The sequence below is a fragment of the Gossypium hirsutum genome, chromosome A12, assembly GCF_007990345.1.
Source record: "Gossypium hirsutum isolate 1008001.06 chromosome A12, Gossypium_hirsutum_v2.1, whole genome shotgun sequence".
Lineage (NCBI taxonomy): Eukaryota > Viridiplantae > Streptophyta > Magnoliopsida > Malvales > Malvaceae > Gossypium > Gossypium hirsutum.
In genome coordinates this window covers 98,711,419-98,725,303 of record NC_053435.1, presented here as the reverse complement: position 1 = coordinate 98,725,303, position 13,885 = coordinate 98,711,419, and the positions used below count along the sequence as shown (strand labels likewise).

Genomic DNA, 13,885 nt, shown 5'->3' with positions numbered 1-13,885 from the left:
TTCTTTTGTTTTGTTTCTTTGTTTTCTTAATTCTTTTTATGCTTTATTATTTTATTAACATAATATAATATTAATATCATATATTAAAATATCTTTTACTTTAATATTAAGTAAATTAATAATTATATAATAAGTGTACATATTTATATTATTACAAATGTCATTATCTAATTTGCTTATCAAATAAAAATCTCAAGATTTAATTAATACAATTAATAATTATAAAATATCTTTATACTTAAATTATAAGTAATTAAATATTTAAATTACAATTGTACCAATACAATTCTTACACATGTATATTTTATTACCATACAATTGTCTTCTATTTAATTTATTTAATAATAATGCTAATAATAATAATCTAATATAAAACCATAACGTTAATTAATAATTATAATAATTTAATATAAAACCATAATAATAATCATTATAATATATAAAACCTAAAAAAATCTTTGATTTTATTTCACCAATATGCCGCCTCATTTGTAGTCAATGGCTTAATTTCCATTTTAATCCTTTTTATATTCTATTGCTTTATAATTAAACTTTTACCCTTTATTCAATTTAATCCTTTTTATTACTTACTCTAAATTAAGCTAAATTCACCTAATTAGATCCTAATTAGACACACCACTAGGCTCATAAATATTTTTAATAATTATTTTCGAACTTATTTCACTAAGACGGAGGCCTTATAACTCACTTTTTCGGTGCCCGTGAATTTTGAGTTATTACATTTCTCCCCCCCTTAATAAATTTCGTCCTCGAAATTTACCTGAGAAGAGATGAGGATATTGTACTCTCATAGTTTCCTCTGGTTCCCAAGTCGCTTCTTCAACATTATGATTTCTCCATAGGACTTTCACTAAAGGAACCTTTTTATTTCTTAATTCTTTCACTTCCCGTGCTAAAATTTGAACCGGCTCTTCTTCATTTGATAAATCAGGTCGAACTTCAATATATTCTGTAGAAATTATATGAGAAGGATCTGATCTATATTTCCGTAGCATCGAAATATGAAAAACATCATGAATCCTTTGTAATTCAGAAGGTAAAGCCAATCTATATGCAACTGGTCCAATTCTTTCCACTATTTCATACGGCCCAATAAAACGTGGGGTCAATTTACCTTTCCGACCAAATCTCAAAACTTTTTTCCAAGGAGAAACCTTTAGAAATACTTTGTCTCCAACTGAATACTCAATGTCTCGACGTTTCAAGTCGGCATAAGACTTTTGTCTGTCAAAAGCTACCTTTAATCTATCTTTGATCTTTTTAACAGTTTCTTCTGTTTCTTGAATTAATTCCGGCCCAATTACTTTTCTTTCATTCAATTCTGTCCAACATACCGGTGATCTACACCTTCGACCATACAGTGCTTCATACGGGGCCATTTGTATACTAGATTGAAAACTATTATTGTAGACAAATTCAGCTAATGGTAAATAACGTTCCCAACCTGATTCAAAATCAATAATACAAGCCCGAAGCATATCTTCTAATATCTGAATTACTCGTTCGGACTGTCCGTCGGTTTACGGATGAAAGGCTGTACTGAAACTAAGTCTAGTACCCAACAATTCATGTAACTGTCTCCAAAATCTCGATGTGAACAGAGGATCTCGATCTGAAATTATTGATATCGAAATGCCATGTAATCTAACAATTTCTCGAATATACACGTCTGCAAGCTTCTGCAATGACCAATCAGTCCCGACTGCTATAAAATGTGCTGACTTGGTAAGTCTATCAACTATCACCCAAATAGCATTCTTTTTGCTTGCTGACAACGGTAATCCCGTAATAAAATCCATCGTGATGCGATCCCATTTCCATTCAGGAATATTAATAGGCTGAAGCAATCCAGTAGGGACCTGATGTTCTGCCTTTACTCGTTGGCGAGTCAAACATTTACTTACAAATTCTACTATGTCTCTTTTCATCCCTGGCCACCAGTATAATTCTCTTAAATCTCGATACATTTTCATGCCTCCGGGGTGCATAGCAAATGAACTATCATGAGCTTCCCGTAGAATCAACTCTTTAAGCTCAGAAGCATTTGGAATACAAATCCAATTTCAAAACCTCAAGCATCCACAATCATCAATACTAAAATTTTCTGCTGTACCATCTCTCTTTTCTTCAATAATTTATGATCTTCCAACTGAGCTAATCTAATCTGATCAAACATTACCGATTTTACTCTCAATTCGGCCAAAAGACTCCCATCATCAGTGATACTAAGCCGTGCAAACATTGCTCTTAATTCAATTACAGCTTTCCTGCTTAATGCATCAGCTACAACATTAGCTCTTCCCGGATGATAGTCTATAACACAATCATAGTCTTTCAGAAGCTCGATCCAACGTCTCAAATTCAATTCCTTCTGAGAAACAAGATACTTCAAACTCTTATGATCAGTATAGATGTAGCATCTTTCACCATAAAGATAATGTCTCCAAATCTTCAATGCAAAAATCACGGCTGCTAACTCAAGATCATGAGTAGGATGATTCCTTTCACGTGGTTTCAATTGACGAGATGCATAGGCTATTACCTTCCCATCCTGCATCAATACACAACTCAAACCACTCAAAGAAGCATCACTATACACTACAAAATCTTTACCCGATTCTGGCAATGTCAAAACTGGTGCCTCGGTTAACATTCACTTCAATGTTTCAAAACTTTTCTGACACTGATCATCCCAAATAAAAGGAACATTCTTCTACAGTAGTTTAGTCATTGGTAGTGCTATCTTCGAGAATCCATTTACAAACCTCCTGTAATGCCCAGCTAAACCGAGAAAACTGCGTACCTCCGATACATTCTTTGGCGCCTTCCACTGAACAATTGCTTCGATCTTTTTCGGATCAACTCGAATTCCATCTGCAGATACTGATAACCAGAACTCGCATTTACTGAGCTTTCCATATAGCTGTTTCTCTCGTAAAATTTGTAGAACTATTCGAAGATGCTGATCACGTTCTGCCTCTGTCTTCGAATATACCAATATATCATCAATGAAAACCACCACAAATTGATCTAAGTACGACTGAAAAATGCGGTTCATTAGATCCATGAAAGCAGTTGGGGCATTGGTCAATCCAAATGGCATTACCAAAAATTCATAATGGCCATAACGAGTACGGAAGGCAGTTTTAGACACATCACTTTCCTTCACCTTCACCTGATAATACCTGGATCTCAAATCAATTTTTGAAAATACTGAAGCACCCTTAAGCTGATCAAACAAATCATCTATACGAGACAACGGATACCGGTTCTTGATCGTCACTTTATTCAACTGTCGATAATCAATGCATAACCGCATAGAACCATCTTTCTTTTTAACAAACAACACTGGAGCTCCCCAGGGTGAAATGCTTGGTCTAATAAATCCACAATCTAGTAAATCTTGTAACTGCACCTTCAACTCTTTCAATTCAGTGGGCGACATTCGATACGGAGGTATAGAAATTGGTGTTGTACCTGGATACACCTCAATAGCAAATTCAACCTCTCTGTTAGGTGGTAAGCCCGGTAATTCTTCTGGGAATACATCTCGAAACTCACATATAGTCCTAATCTGACTGCATTGACTCCCAACTAAATCAGAATTAATAACATATGCCAAGTATGCTGGACAATCCTGCTGCAGTAATTTATTAGCCATCATCACTGAAATAATACGTGTCGAACCACTGGTACGGATGCCATTCACTTCAATTCTATTCCCATTTTCTGTCTGAATACTAAACCTCCTTTTATAGCAATCCAAAATGACCCCATGTTCATATAGCCAGTCCATACCCAAAATGATATCAAAATCACCAAAAGGCATGATCAACAAGTCCATAAGAAACATTTTATCATGTATTATTAACGGGCACCTCCGACATACTCTATCTACTAACACTGTTTGTCCCAAAGGGCTAGACACTTCTATAGAAACTTTAGACATTTCAGATTCTAATTTCCCCGATTCGACTAGTTTTGAATTTATATATGAGTGTGACGAACCCGGATCAATTAAAGCATAAATAGGCTCAGAATACAATAGAAATATACCTGTAACAACATCATGTGCATCGCCTTCTTCACGGGTCCGGACTACGTACGCTCTAGCCGGCGCTCTGGCCTCTGACTGTTGTGTAACTATATCGCTGTTTCTTCTGACACCTCCACCTCTAGACACAGAACCCGAACCACCCCTACTAGATCCTCTGCCACGAACAGTAGGTACTGATCTTTGAGATGTTGCAGGTGTGGCACTTTCACCTTTCGGACAATCTCGAATGAAATGATCTATGGCCCCACATCGAAAACATCGTCGAGTTATCCTCCAACATTCACCTAAATGTTTCTTTTCGCAATGCTCACAGTCTGGAATTTCTATACTTTGGGATGGACCTCTTACACTACTAGTAGATACTGTCATCTGTTTACCTCTGCTTCTACCACCTCTATCTGAACTAAAATTGGATCTCCGGTCACTTTTTGATTCTCTGAATCTCTTCGGTAATGGATTAGAACTAGTAGTTCCTATACGTTTCCCAGCTGATTTACCAATTTCTGATTTTTTATCCAGACCCAGTACTTGTTCTATCATTTTTGCTCGCTCAACCAGATCAACAAATTCAGTAATTCTGAGACTTACCAATTGAATCTTGATTTCGTCTCGCAGTCCCCGTAGAAATCGTTTACAACTATCAGCCTCGGTTAAAACATATTCTAAAGCATACCTGCTCAATCTAGAGAACTCTCGCTCATTATCCAGTACTGACATATTCCCTTGTTTCAACACTAAAAACTCTTGCTTTTTCTCTTCGATGTACAATTCCCCAATATACTTCTTCTGAAATTCTTTTTGAAACAAGTCCCAAGTTACCTGATCATCCGGCAAATGTCTAACCACAGATTCCCACCAGAGATACGCTTCTCCTTGTAACAGTGATACAGCACCTATCAGACTCTCTCGGGGAGTGCAGTCTAATTGTTGCAAAACTCTTTTTGTTGTTTCTATCCAATTTTCAGCAATGGATGGATCAGCTCCTTTTAATCCCTGAAATTCCGTGGCACCATATTTTCGTAGCTCTTTAATCGAGGCCTGTCTGACAGTAGGTACAGATGTAGTAGCAGGTATAGCTCTCACTATATGCTGTAATGCATCAGCTATATCTCTTAACACTTGTGAGGTATTTCTTTCTCTCCCTATGTTAGAAGATTGATTATTTAACAAATTCACACCAGGTGTAACAGATTCAGTTTCTTCTAATTCTCGACTTCCAGTATACATTTCCTGTTCAACATTATCCATTCTTTCATCTGACATTTTATCTATAAAACAAAATCAAATAAATACATTAGCATCCAAAAATCCTGACTCAATTTCGACTCGACAGTGGCATGTACATCTAAACTCACTTTCGAGCCCAATTTAGCTCGAGAATCGGCTAAACTTGATAGCTCTAATACCAACAACTGTAACACCCCCTAACCCCAAACCGTCGCCGAAATGAGGTTATGAGGCATTACCGGACATATCAGACAACTTACGAATAATTTACAATTAATATAACTTTCATAGTATAATATAATAATTAAGTCCCTATCTTGGACTCTCAAAGTTCAAACACGTATTAAAAGTAGAACGGGACTTGTTCGAGTATTCCAAATTTTTTTTTGTAAAAAAATTTCGACAGCATTTCTGCTTATTTTTACCGAAACCTCCTGCAAATTCAAACCAAAATCACCAACACCAATGTTTCACATTCATATAACTAATATTTATATCATTAACATAATTTTAACTTAATAACTATCATAGCATCATTCAAAATTGATTATAAACTTCATTCATTTAACAACTTAATGTTCATGTATCAAAATATCATGTACTTTCCTTACCATTTCATTTAACCATCTAAATCTTATAATTCATCCTTCACTACTCAAAGTAATATACATATTCAAGTGACTAAACAACACCTATGTACATGCCACCTTTACCCAAAAGAAAAATATCCATCACCAAGTTTGTGTTGGAATCGGGATTGTTCTGGATGCTGAGCCGGGACACTTGACTTCTACTAACCTGCGCACGGAAACAACCGTACGCTGAGTATGGATATACTCAGTGGTATTACTATAAAACAAGACTATTTAACATTAATAAATTACAAACACCAACCATAAATTTTATAATTATTTAAACTACTTTTATATATAATTATTATACTTCATAAATCTTAAATTCATAATTCATTTTTCTCATACTAACTCAATTCATAATTTAACTCATACATTCTTTCTCGTACTTTTCAATAGTGCTAAAACAAATAATCTCATTTTCAAAATTTCATTTCAATTATTTACCCTATTAACAAAGCTCGGACTATGACAGATACGCGGATTTCCACCCAAACACACCAGAATGTCCAACCCAAACACACCCAGAATATTTTAAATCCTCCATAACACACCAATAAGGCATTAAGTGCCTCTTCGGATAAATCGAAGTATATAATAACAGAAACATCTTCTCGGCCGAACTACAATCTCCTCATCATATCACAAATCCAATGGCATGCCATTTGTATCAAATCTAGTCCGACAAGTTAATAGGGTATTATTTTACTTTTTCTAATTTCAATTTAATTTACACAAAAATTTTCAATACTCATTCAATTCAAATATCTATTATCTTAATTCATATACAAATTAATTTTCACACAAGTGTATACCATCAACACCATACAATTGTCACCATTTATTTATTTTTCAATCAATACACTTTTCAAATAATCACATACTTACCTCAAGTCTTACTTACCATGCATAACAATTAAAATTTCAGCAATCAATAATAATTAAAATTTGAGTTATAGTAATACACACCGTAATTCTCCCGTTTTAGTCCTCGATGACTTTCTCATTTCCTTTCGACGCTGACGTTTCAGGTTCTTTGTTGGCTACGAAAATAATAGTAATTTATATTATTATTTACAGCATTAATTATAATAAATAATTAAATTTCTAAACAATTCCTACCTTATTCCCAATTTAATCCTAACTAAACTTAATTATTTTCTTAATCCAATTCACTCTCTTTTTCTATTCAAATTTTGTCTAAACTTATATTTAACTATAAAATTTCCAGAATATTTCCCTAATTTTGAAATTTCTTCAATTTAGTCCCTTCAACATAAAACTTATAGCCTAGTGTAATATCCCGAATTAAGGCCTAATCGGAATAGTGGTTTCGTGACCACAAATCCGAGATAGAAATAATTATTTTATAATTATTTTGAGGTTTATAATATGATTGCATAATTGTGTGAAAATTTCGTGAAGAAATTTTTGGCTTAACGAGTTTAATTTAAAGTTAGGGACTAAATCGAATAAGTTGCAAAACTTGCATTCTAGAAGTTTTTAGTATGAAATTGCTTTGAAATATTAATTAAGAGGTCTTAAATGGTAATTTGACCAATTTTAAGTTCATGGACAAAATTAGGACATGGAATGAATTTTTGGAAAGTTTAATAGTAAGGGCATTTTGGTCATTTGGATATTAAATGAAATAAAAATAGGAAAAATAACCCAAAATGATCATCTTCTCCATATTGTTCTGCCGATTTTTGCTTTCCTCCATAGCTGGGGTTTCTTCAACTTTCAAACTTCATAGTAAGTGATTTCAAGCCCTGTTTTTAATGATTTTTATGTTTTTGAAATCTCGGTAGCTCGATTTAGCTTATGTTAACAATAATTCAACCTATGGTTCATATTTGGAAAAATACCCATAGGTGAAATTTGTGTATTTTGGTGTTTTATGACAGAATATGAGGTTTTAAATTTTGTTAGACAACTTGTGCTACTCGGTTTTGAGTAAAAACGAGTAAAAAGGCTTAATCGGTAAAAATATTTAGTAGTCATAAATACATGTTAGAGTGAAAATTTGATGTTGTCATAGAAGGGAAAATGATCAGAATGTCATAAAACAAAATAATAAGGGATGAAGTTTAATTCTCGAGCCTAGGGGCAAAAGTGTAATTATGCAAAAGTTTAGGGGTAAAATGGTAATTTTTCCAAAGTTCGTATTAAGTACTATTTTAATGAATGTATGTATTAAATAAGATTAATTTGGTATTATAGATCAAGAGAAACGAGATTCAAGTCGTGATCGAGGGAAAAACAAAGTTTACGAGGAATAGGCTCGATTGTTAAAATTTTTGTACCGAGGTAAGTTCATGTGTAAATAAGGTAGCATAATTGTTATTTTTAAGTTATTGATGTTAAATATATGATATGCTGATTTTTATCATGAAATATATGATTTGTGGTTATTTTCGAATAAAATGCAAATTAAGTGTATTATTTGTTAAATATAAAGTGCTACCGAGTATTGGTTTCGGTATTTTACGGAAGATGGCAAGGAGATGTGTTTGAGGAAAATCCCATTTGAACCTTAGGAATAGATTAGGATACAAGTGAGTCACTAGGATGGTTGAACATCCGAACTCGTTGAGTTGAGTCCGAGTTCCCTTATGGATGTGAAATGTCCGAACTCGTTGAGTTGAGTCCCAGTTCGTGAGATGTAACTAGGCATCCGAACTCGTTGAGTTGAGTCCGAGTTCACTTATGGATGCGAACGCCCGAGCTCGTTGAGTTGAGTCTGAGTTCACTTATGGGCTGGTTACATGGTAGCTTGGCTACAAATGTGGCACTTATGTGCAAATTACTCATGTATCCTAGTTATATTCCGATGTGTCCAACGGGTAAAATTTCTAGTGAAATGGAAGAACACTTAAGATGCAGGTGACGTATTGGTAAGTATTGTGAAATGGACACTTTGGACAGGTATGTACTTAACCTTTGGGTTGAAAATAGATACAACAACGATAAGGTGGTAAGATGATTAATGATGTTTAGAAATGTGATATATGTTTTGGTGATACCATGCTAAGGTTGTTTGGTATAATTGTATTGTTATGTTACTTGTTATTTGTATATGACTTACTAAGCATTTATGCTTACTCCCTCCTTTTCATTCACTGTAGTTTTGAACAAGCCGGCTTAGGAATCGGGACAGGTCGACGGTTCGATCACACTATCCGAAAGACTCTTTTTGGTAAATGGCTTGTAAAACTTAAGTATGGCATGTATAGCAATACACCTATTTTGTGTAAATAATTTTGTGATATGGCCATGATTTGGTTGAGAAAATGCTTAATAATGATAAGTCATGGAAAACGCTAAGTTAGATCATGTTTGATGTCATGGAAGTTTAATATGTTATCTAGATCATAAAAACTCATGAAAAGATGAAATTTGCCATAAACAGAATATTGCAGCAACACTGACATGAGTTTGAAAATTTACTAAAAAACATAGAAATTGAATTTGGTGATGGATTAAATATGACATTGAAGCCTAGTATGTCTAGTTTCATATAAAACAAATGAAACAAGTAAAGGAATTATATGTTATAAGATATTTGAATTTTAGTGAAACAGGGCCAGAGCGATTTCTGGATCCCCTATTCCAAATTTTGAAATTTACCATAAATTGTACAAAAATAATTAGGTGGTTTATTTTATATTCTTGGAATCCTTATTGAGTCTAGTTTCGGAATAAATAAACATCATAGTCATATAAACTTTTCACAGAGAGAAATATGGTTCGTAGTAAACAGAGGTCAGTCCAGTCAAGTCCTGAAACAGGGGTAACTTTAACTAATAAACTGTATTAATTGGACCAACCAAAAATTCTAGAAAAAATTTAGTAAATAGATATATGAGTCTAGATTTAATGAAAATTTACAGATCTTGATTTCGAGTTTTGTAACTCGAGATATGATTTTTCATGTAACTGTGATACAGGTAGCTAGAAAGCTATGAATGTAGAAATAAATGATTCGAAGTTCTTAATTCGATAAATTATGTTCGGTAACACCTCAAGCTCGACTCCGGCGACGGTCTCGGGCGTGGGGGCGTTACACCTAGTTTACAATTTAATCCCTTAATCAATTCTAACTTAGAATTCATTCAATTAAATCCCTAATTCCATAATTTATCCAACATGAACCATATTTAGAAACATATAAACTCTTGAATTATCAACTTAATTTCATCAAAACTTGTTTTAAAGCTTCTAAAATATCAAAATTAAGAGAAAAGGACTTAATTAAGCTTACCAATTAAACTTGAAGCTTTAAAATCCCAATTTCCCTTTTATTTTCTTTCCCTGTTTTCGTTTTGTTCCCTGCTTCGTTTCTGTTTCTTTTGTTTTGTTTCTTTGTTTCCTTAATTCTTTTTATGCTTTATTATTTTATTAACATTATATAATATTAATATCATATATTAAAATATCTTTTACTTTAATATTAAGTAAATTAATAATTATATAACAAGTGTATATATTTATATTATTACAAATATCATTATCTAATTTGCTTATCAAATAAAAATCTCATGATTTAATTAATACAATTAATAATTATAAAATATCTTTCTACTTAAATTATAATTAATTAAATATTTAAATTACAATTGTACCAATACAATTCTTACACATGTATATTTTATTACCATACAATTGTCTTCTATTTAATTTATTTAATAATAATGCTAATAATAATCTAATATAAAACCATAATGTTAATTAATAATTATAATAATTTAATATAAAACCATAATAATAATCATTATAATATATAAAACCTAAAAAAATCTTTGATTTTATTTCACCAATATGCCGCCTCATTTGTAGTAAATGGCTTAATTGTCATTTTAATCATTTTTATTTTCTATTGCTTTATAATTAAACTTTTACCCTTTATTCAATTTAATCCTTTTTATTACTTACTCTAAATTAAGCTAAATTCACCTAATTAGATCCTAATTAGACACACCACTAGGCTCATAAATATTTTTAATAATTATTTTTGAACTTATTTCACAAAGACGGAGGCCCTATAACTCACTTTTCTGGTGCCTGTGAATTTCGGGTTATTACAAGTTTTCTCAGGACTTGCACATGCTCCTTCTCTGTTTTGGATTTTGCAATCATATCGTCGACGTAAACTTCGATCTCCATGTGCATCATTTCATGGAACAAAGTTACCATGGCTCTCTAACATGTCGCTCCTATGTTTTTAGTCCAAATGGCATCACTTTATAACAAAACATTCCCTGCATAGTCACGAATGTGGTCATTTCCATGTCTTCGGGATGCATCTTTATCTAATTGTATCCTGAGAAGCCATCCATGAAGGACAAAAGTGAATAACCTACCGTGTTATCCACTAATGTACAATGTGAGGCAGCGGAAAATTGTCTTTTGGGCTGGCTTTGTTCAAATCTCGATAGTCCACACGCATTCGTACTTTCCCATCTTTCTTGGGAATGGGGACTATATTGGCCACCCATTCTGAGTACTCAACCACTTGTAAGAAACTAGCGTCAAATTACTTCTCCATCTCATCTTTTATCTTCAACAAAACATCAGGTCTCATCCTCCAGAGTTTCTATTGAACTGGCTTGCACTCCTCCTTTATAGGGAGTAGGTGTACCACAATATCAGTACTCAACCCGGGCTTGTCTTGATATGACCATGCGAAGACATCCTTGAATTCTTGTAGTAGCTCAATGAGATCTCGCTTTGTTTCTGCAGTAATACAAGCTCCAACCTTCACCTCTTTTCCCTATCCTAAGTTCACAATTTCCACCGACTCTCTGTAATGTAGGATTTGTTTCTCCTCTTGTTCTAACATCCTTAACAAATCAGGAGATAGGTCACAATTTCAGTCATCTTTAAAATCCTGAGTGTCCTCCACACACAAATCTTGCTCAAAAGGAGACTCTGAGCCAGTAGCAACATTGCTTATATCATTGATATTTGGAGACCTGTTATAGGGATGAAGAAAGAGATCCAAAGAACAAAAGAATCTAAGAATATTTTATTTGTATGGTATGATTATGAATGAAGTAGAAAGAATAACAGAATATTTGCTCAAAATGATACGCAAAAATGTATTTTTTATTGAAATAATGATATTTGGACATATGATTATGAATGAAGTAGAAAGAATAAAAGAATATTTGCTCAAAATGATACGCAAAAATGCATTTTTTATTGAAATAACGATATTGGAGGCACATTACAAGTCCTCTTCCTGGCAAGGCTCCTTTTCTGACTATCAATTGCAGGCCCATCTTTGTAGTTTTGGATATTTTGGGTATTAGGATCTTGTTCCCTTCAACAATGAATGTGGCATTGACAAATTCTAGCGATCGAAAGGAACATTCTATCGCCTCATCATCCGCACCTATGTACGGTGCGTCATTGGTAACGGATGCAATGATGTCTTCCTCTGCGTTTATAGTTACCAATCTACCCTCAGTCACCAACTTTAATTTTTGGTGTAGTGACGACGGCACTGCTCCCACTGAGTGGATCCACGGCCTCTCCAACAGGAAGTTGTACGATGGCTTGATGTCTATTACTAAGAAGTCCACATCATATGTATTTGGGCCAATCAAAAGAGGTATCTTGATTCTTCCCATCACTTTTCTTTCAGTACTGTCAAATGCTCTTACTATGTTTTGACATGTCTTCATGTGAGAGCTATCTATTGGTAACCTATTTAGCGTGGACAAGGGCAGGACATTCAACGCTGATCCATTATTAATCAGTACCCCCGGTAACGTGTATCTCTTGCAATGAGTGGTGATGTGTAGGGCTTTTGTGGATCCCATACCTCCAAGTGGTATTTCGTCATCGTTAAAGAAAAAAAATTATCAGCACTGATGTTATTGACCAGACGATCGAGCTTGTTGACAGAGATATCATCCGCAACATATGTTTCATTTAACACTTTCATTAATGCACTGCGATGAGTCTCTAAGCTTAAGAGCAAGGCTAGTACCGATATGCGAGCTGGTTGTTTGTGCAATTACTCCACAACGCTGTACTCGCTGTGCTTCAGGAATTTTAAGAATTCTTTAGCCTCTTTTTCAGTTACAGGCTCATTGACAGGTGATTCTGCCTTTGTGTTCGGGGTATAACGTCTTCTCCATTTTTTGTTCAACAACCATGAATTTTCCTTTAACTGATTCTGCCTTTGTGTTCGGGGTATAACGTCTTCCACTACATGTATAGAAACCTTCATCTTGACCTTTCTCTGAAGTGTTAGCCGGGTTCTCCTCTTCCGGAATCGTCATGTTACAGTCATAGTTCCAAGGCACCATCTTTCTATCTTTATAAGGGAAAGTAACGAGCTTCTGGATTATGACCTTTGGTACAATAGATGCTCTGACTTCACTAATTCTTGGTCGTGATATGATTACCACAGGGTGATTGACCCCATCGACCTTATTGGTTGACCCTCCTTTTAAAGCGCACACATCTTTTCCTTTCAGGCCTTCAGTATACTCAAAGAATTCAATCTCTTTATTTTCCATCAGTCCCTGTACTAGCACCCTGAATTCATTGCACTTTTGGATCTCTTCGTGGAATTCATAGTAGTACTTTGCTCATTCGGGCTTCTCCCTTAAATCTTGTGTAACTAAACCTTCTTCTACCATTTTCTTCCAAACCCATCTCAACGGAGTCTTTACTTCTGATACATCCATCTTGGTTCTCCTCTATCCATTTTCAACTATTGCGTTTACCTCTTTGTCTGAATGACTAGGTAATGGATTGCCTGCCACATTAGGTCTTGTGGGATCATCGAACTTTATAATGCCCATCTTTATGAACCTTTCGACTATCTTTTTGAAGGCTATGCAGTTCTCAATTGTGTATCTCGGGATTCTTGCATGGTATTCACAATTAGTGTTTGCATCATACCACTTAGGGAATGGAGGTTGCTTGGGTT

At 34.1% G+C, this 13,885-nt stretch overlaps 1 protein-coding gene across 1 annotated transcript; it reads right to left on the bottom strand.

The window, feature by feature from the left end:
• Window positions 1–2,409: 2,409 nt before the first annotated feature.
• On the bottom strand, window positions 2,410–5,341 carry LOC107944547 (uncharacterized). The gene is made up of 4 exons (XM_041084224.1): window positions 4,078–5,341; window positions 2,787–3,303; window positions 2,564–2,572; window positions 2,410–2,470 (listed from the first exon to the last, which is right to left on the bottom strand). Exons 1-4 carry the CDS (start codon window positions 5,339–5,341, stop codon window positions 2,410–2,412), a joined length of 1,851 nt encoding a protein of 616 aa, XP_040940158.1.
• Between the last annotated feature and the right edge of the window lie 8,544 nt (window positions 5,342–13,885).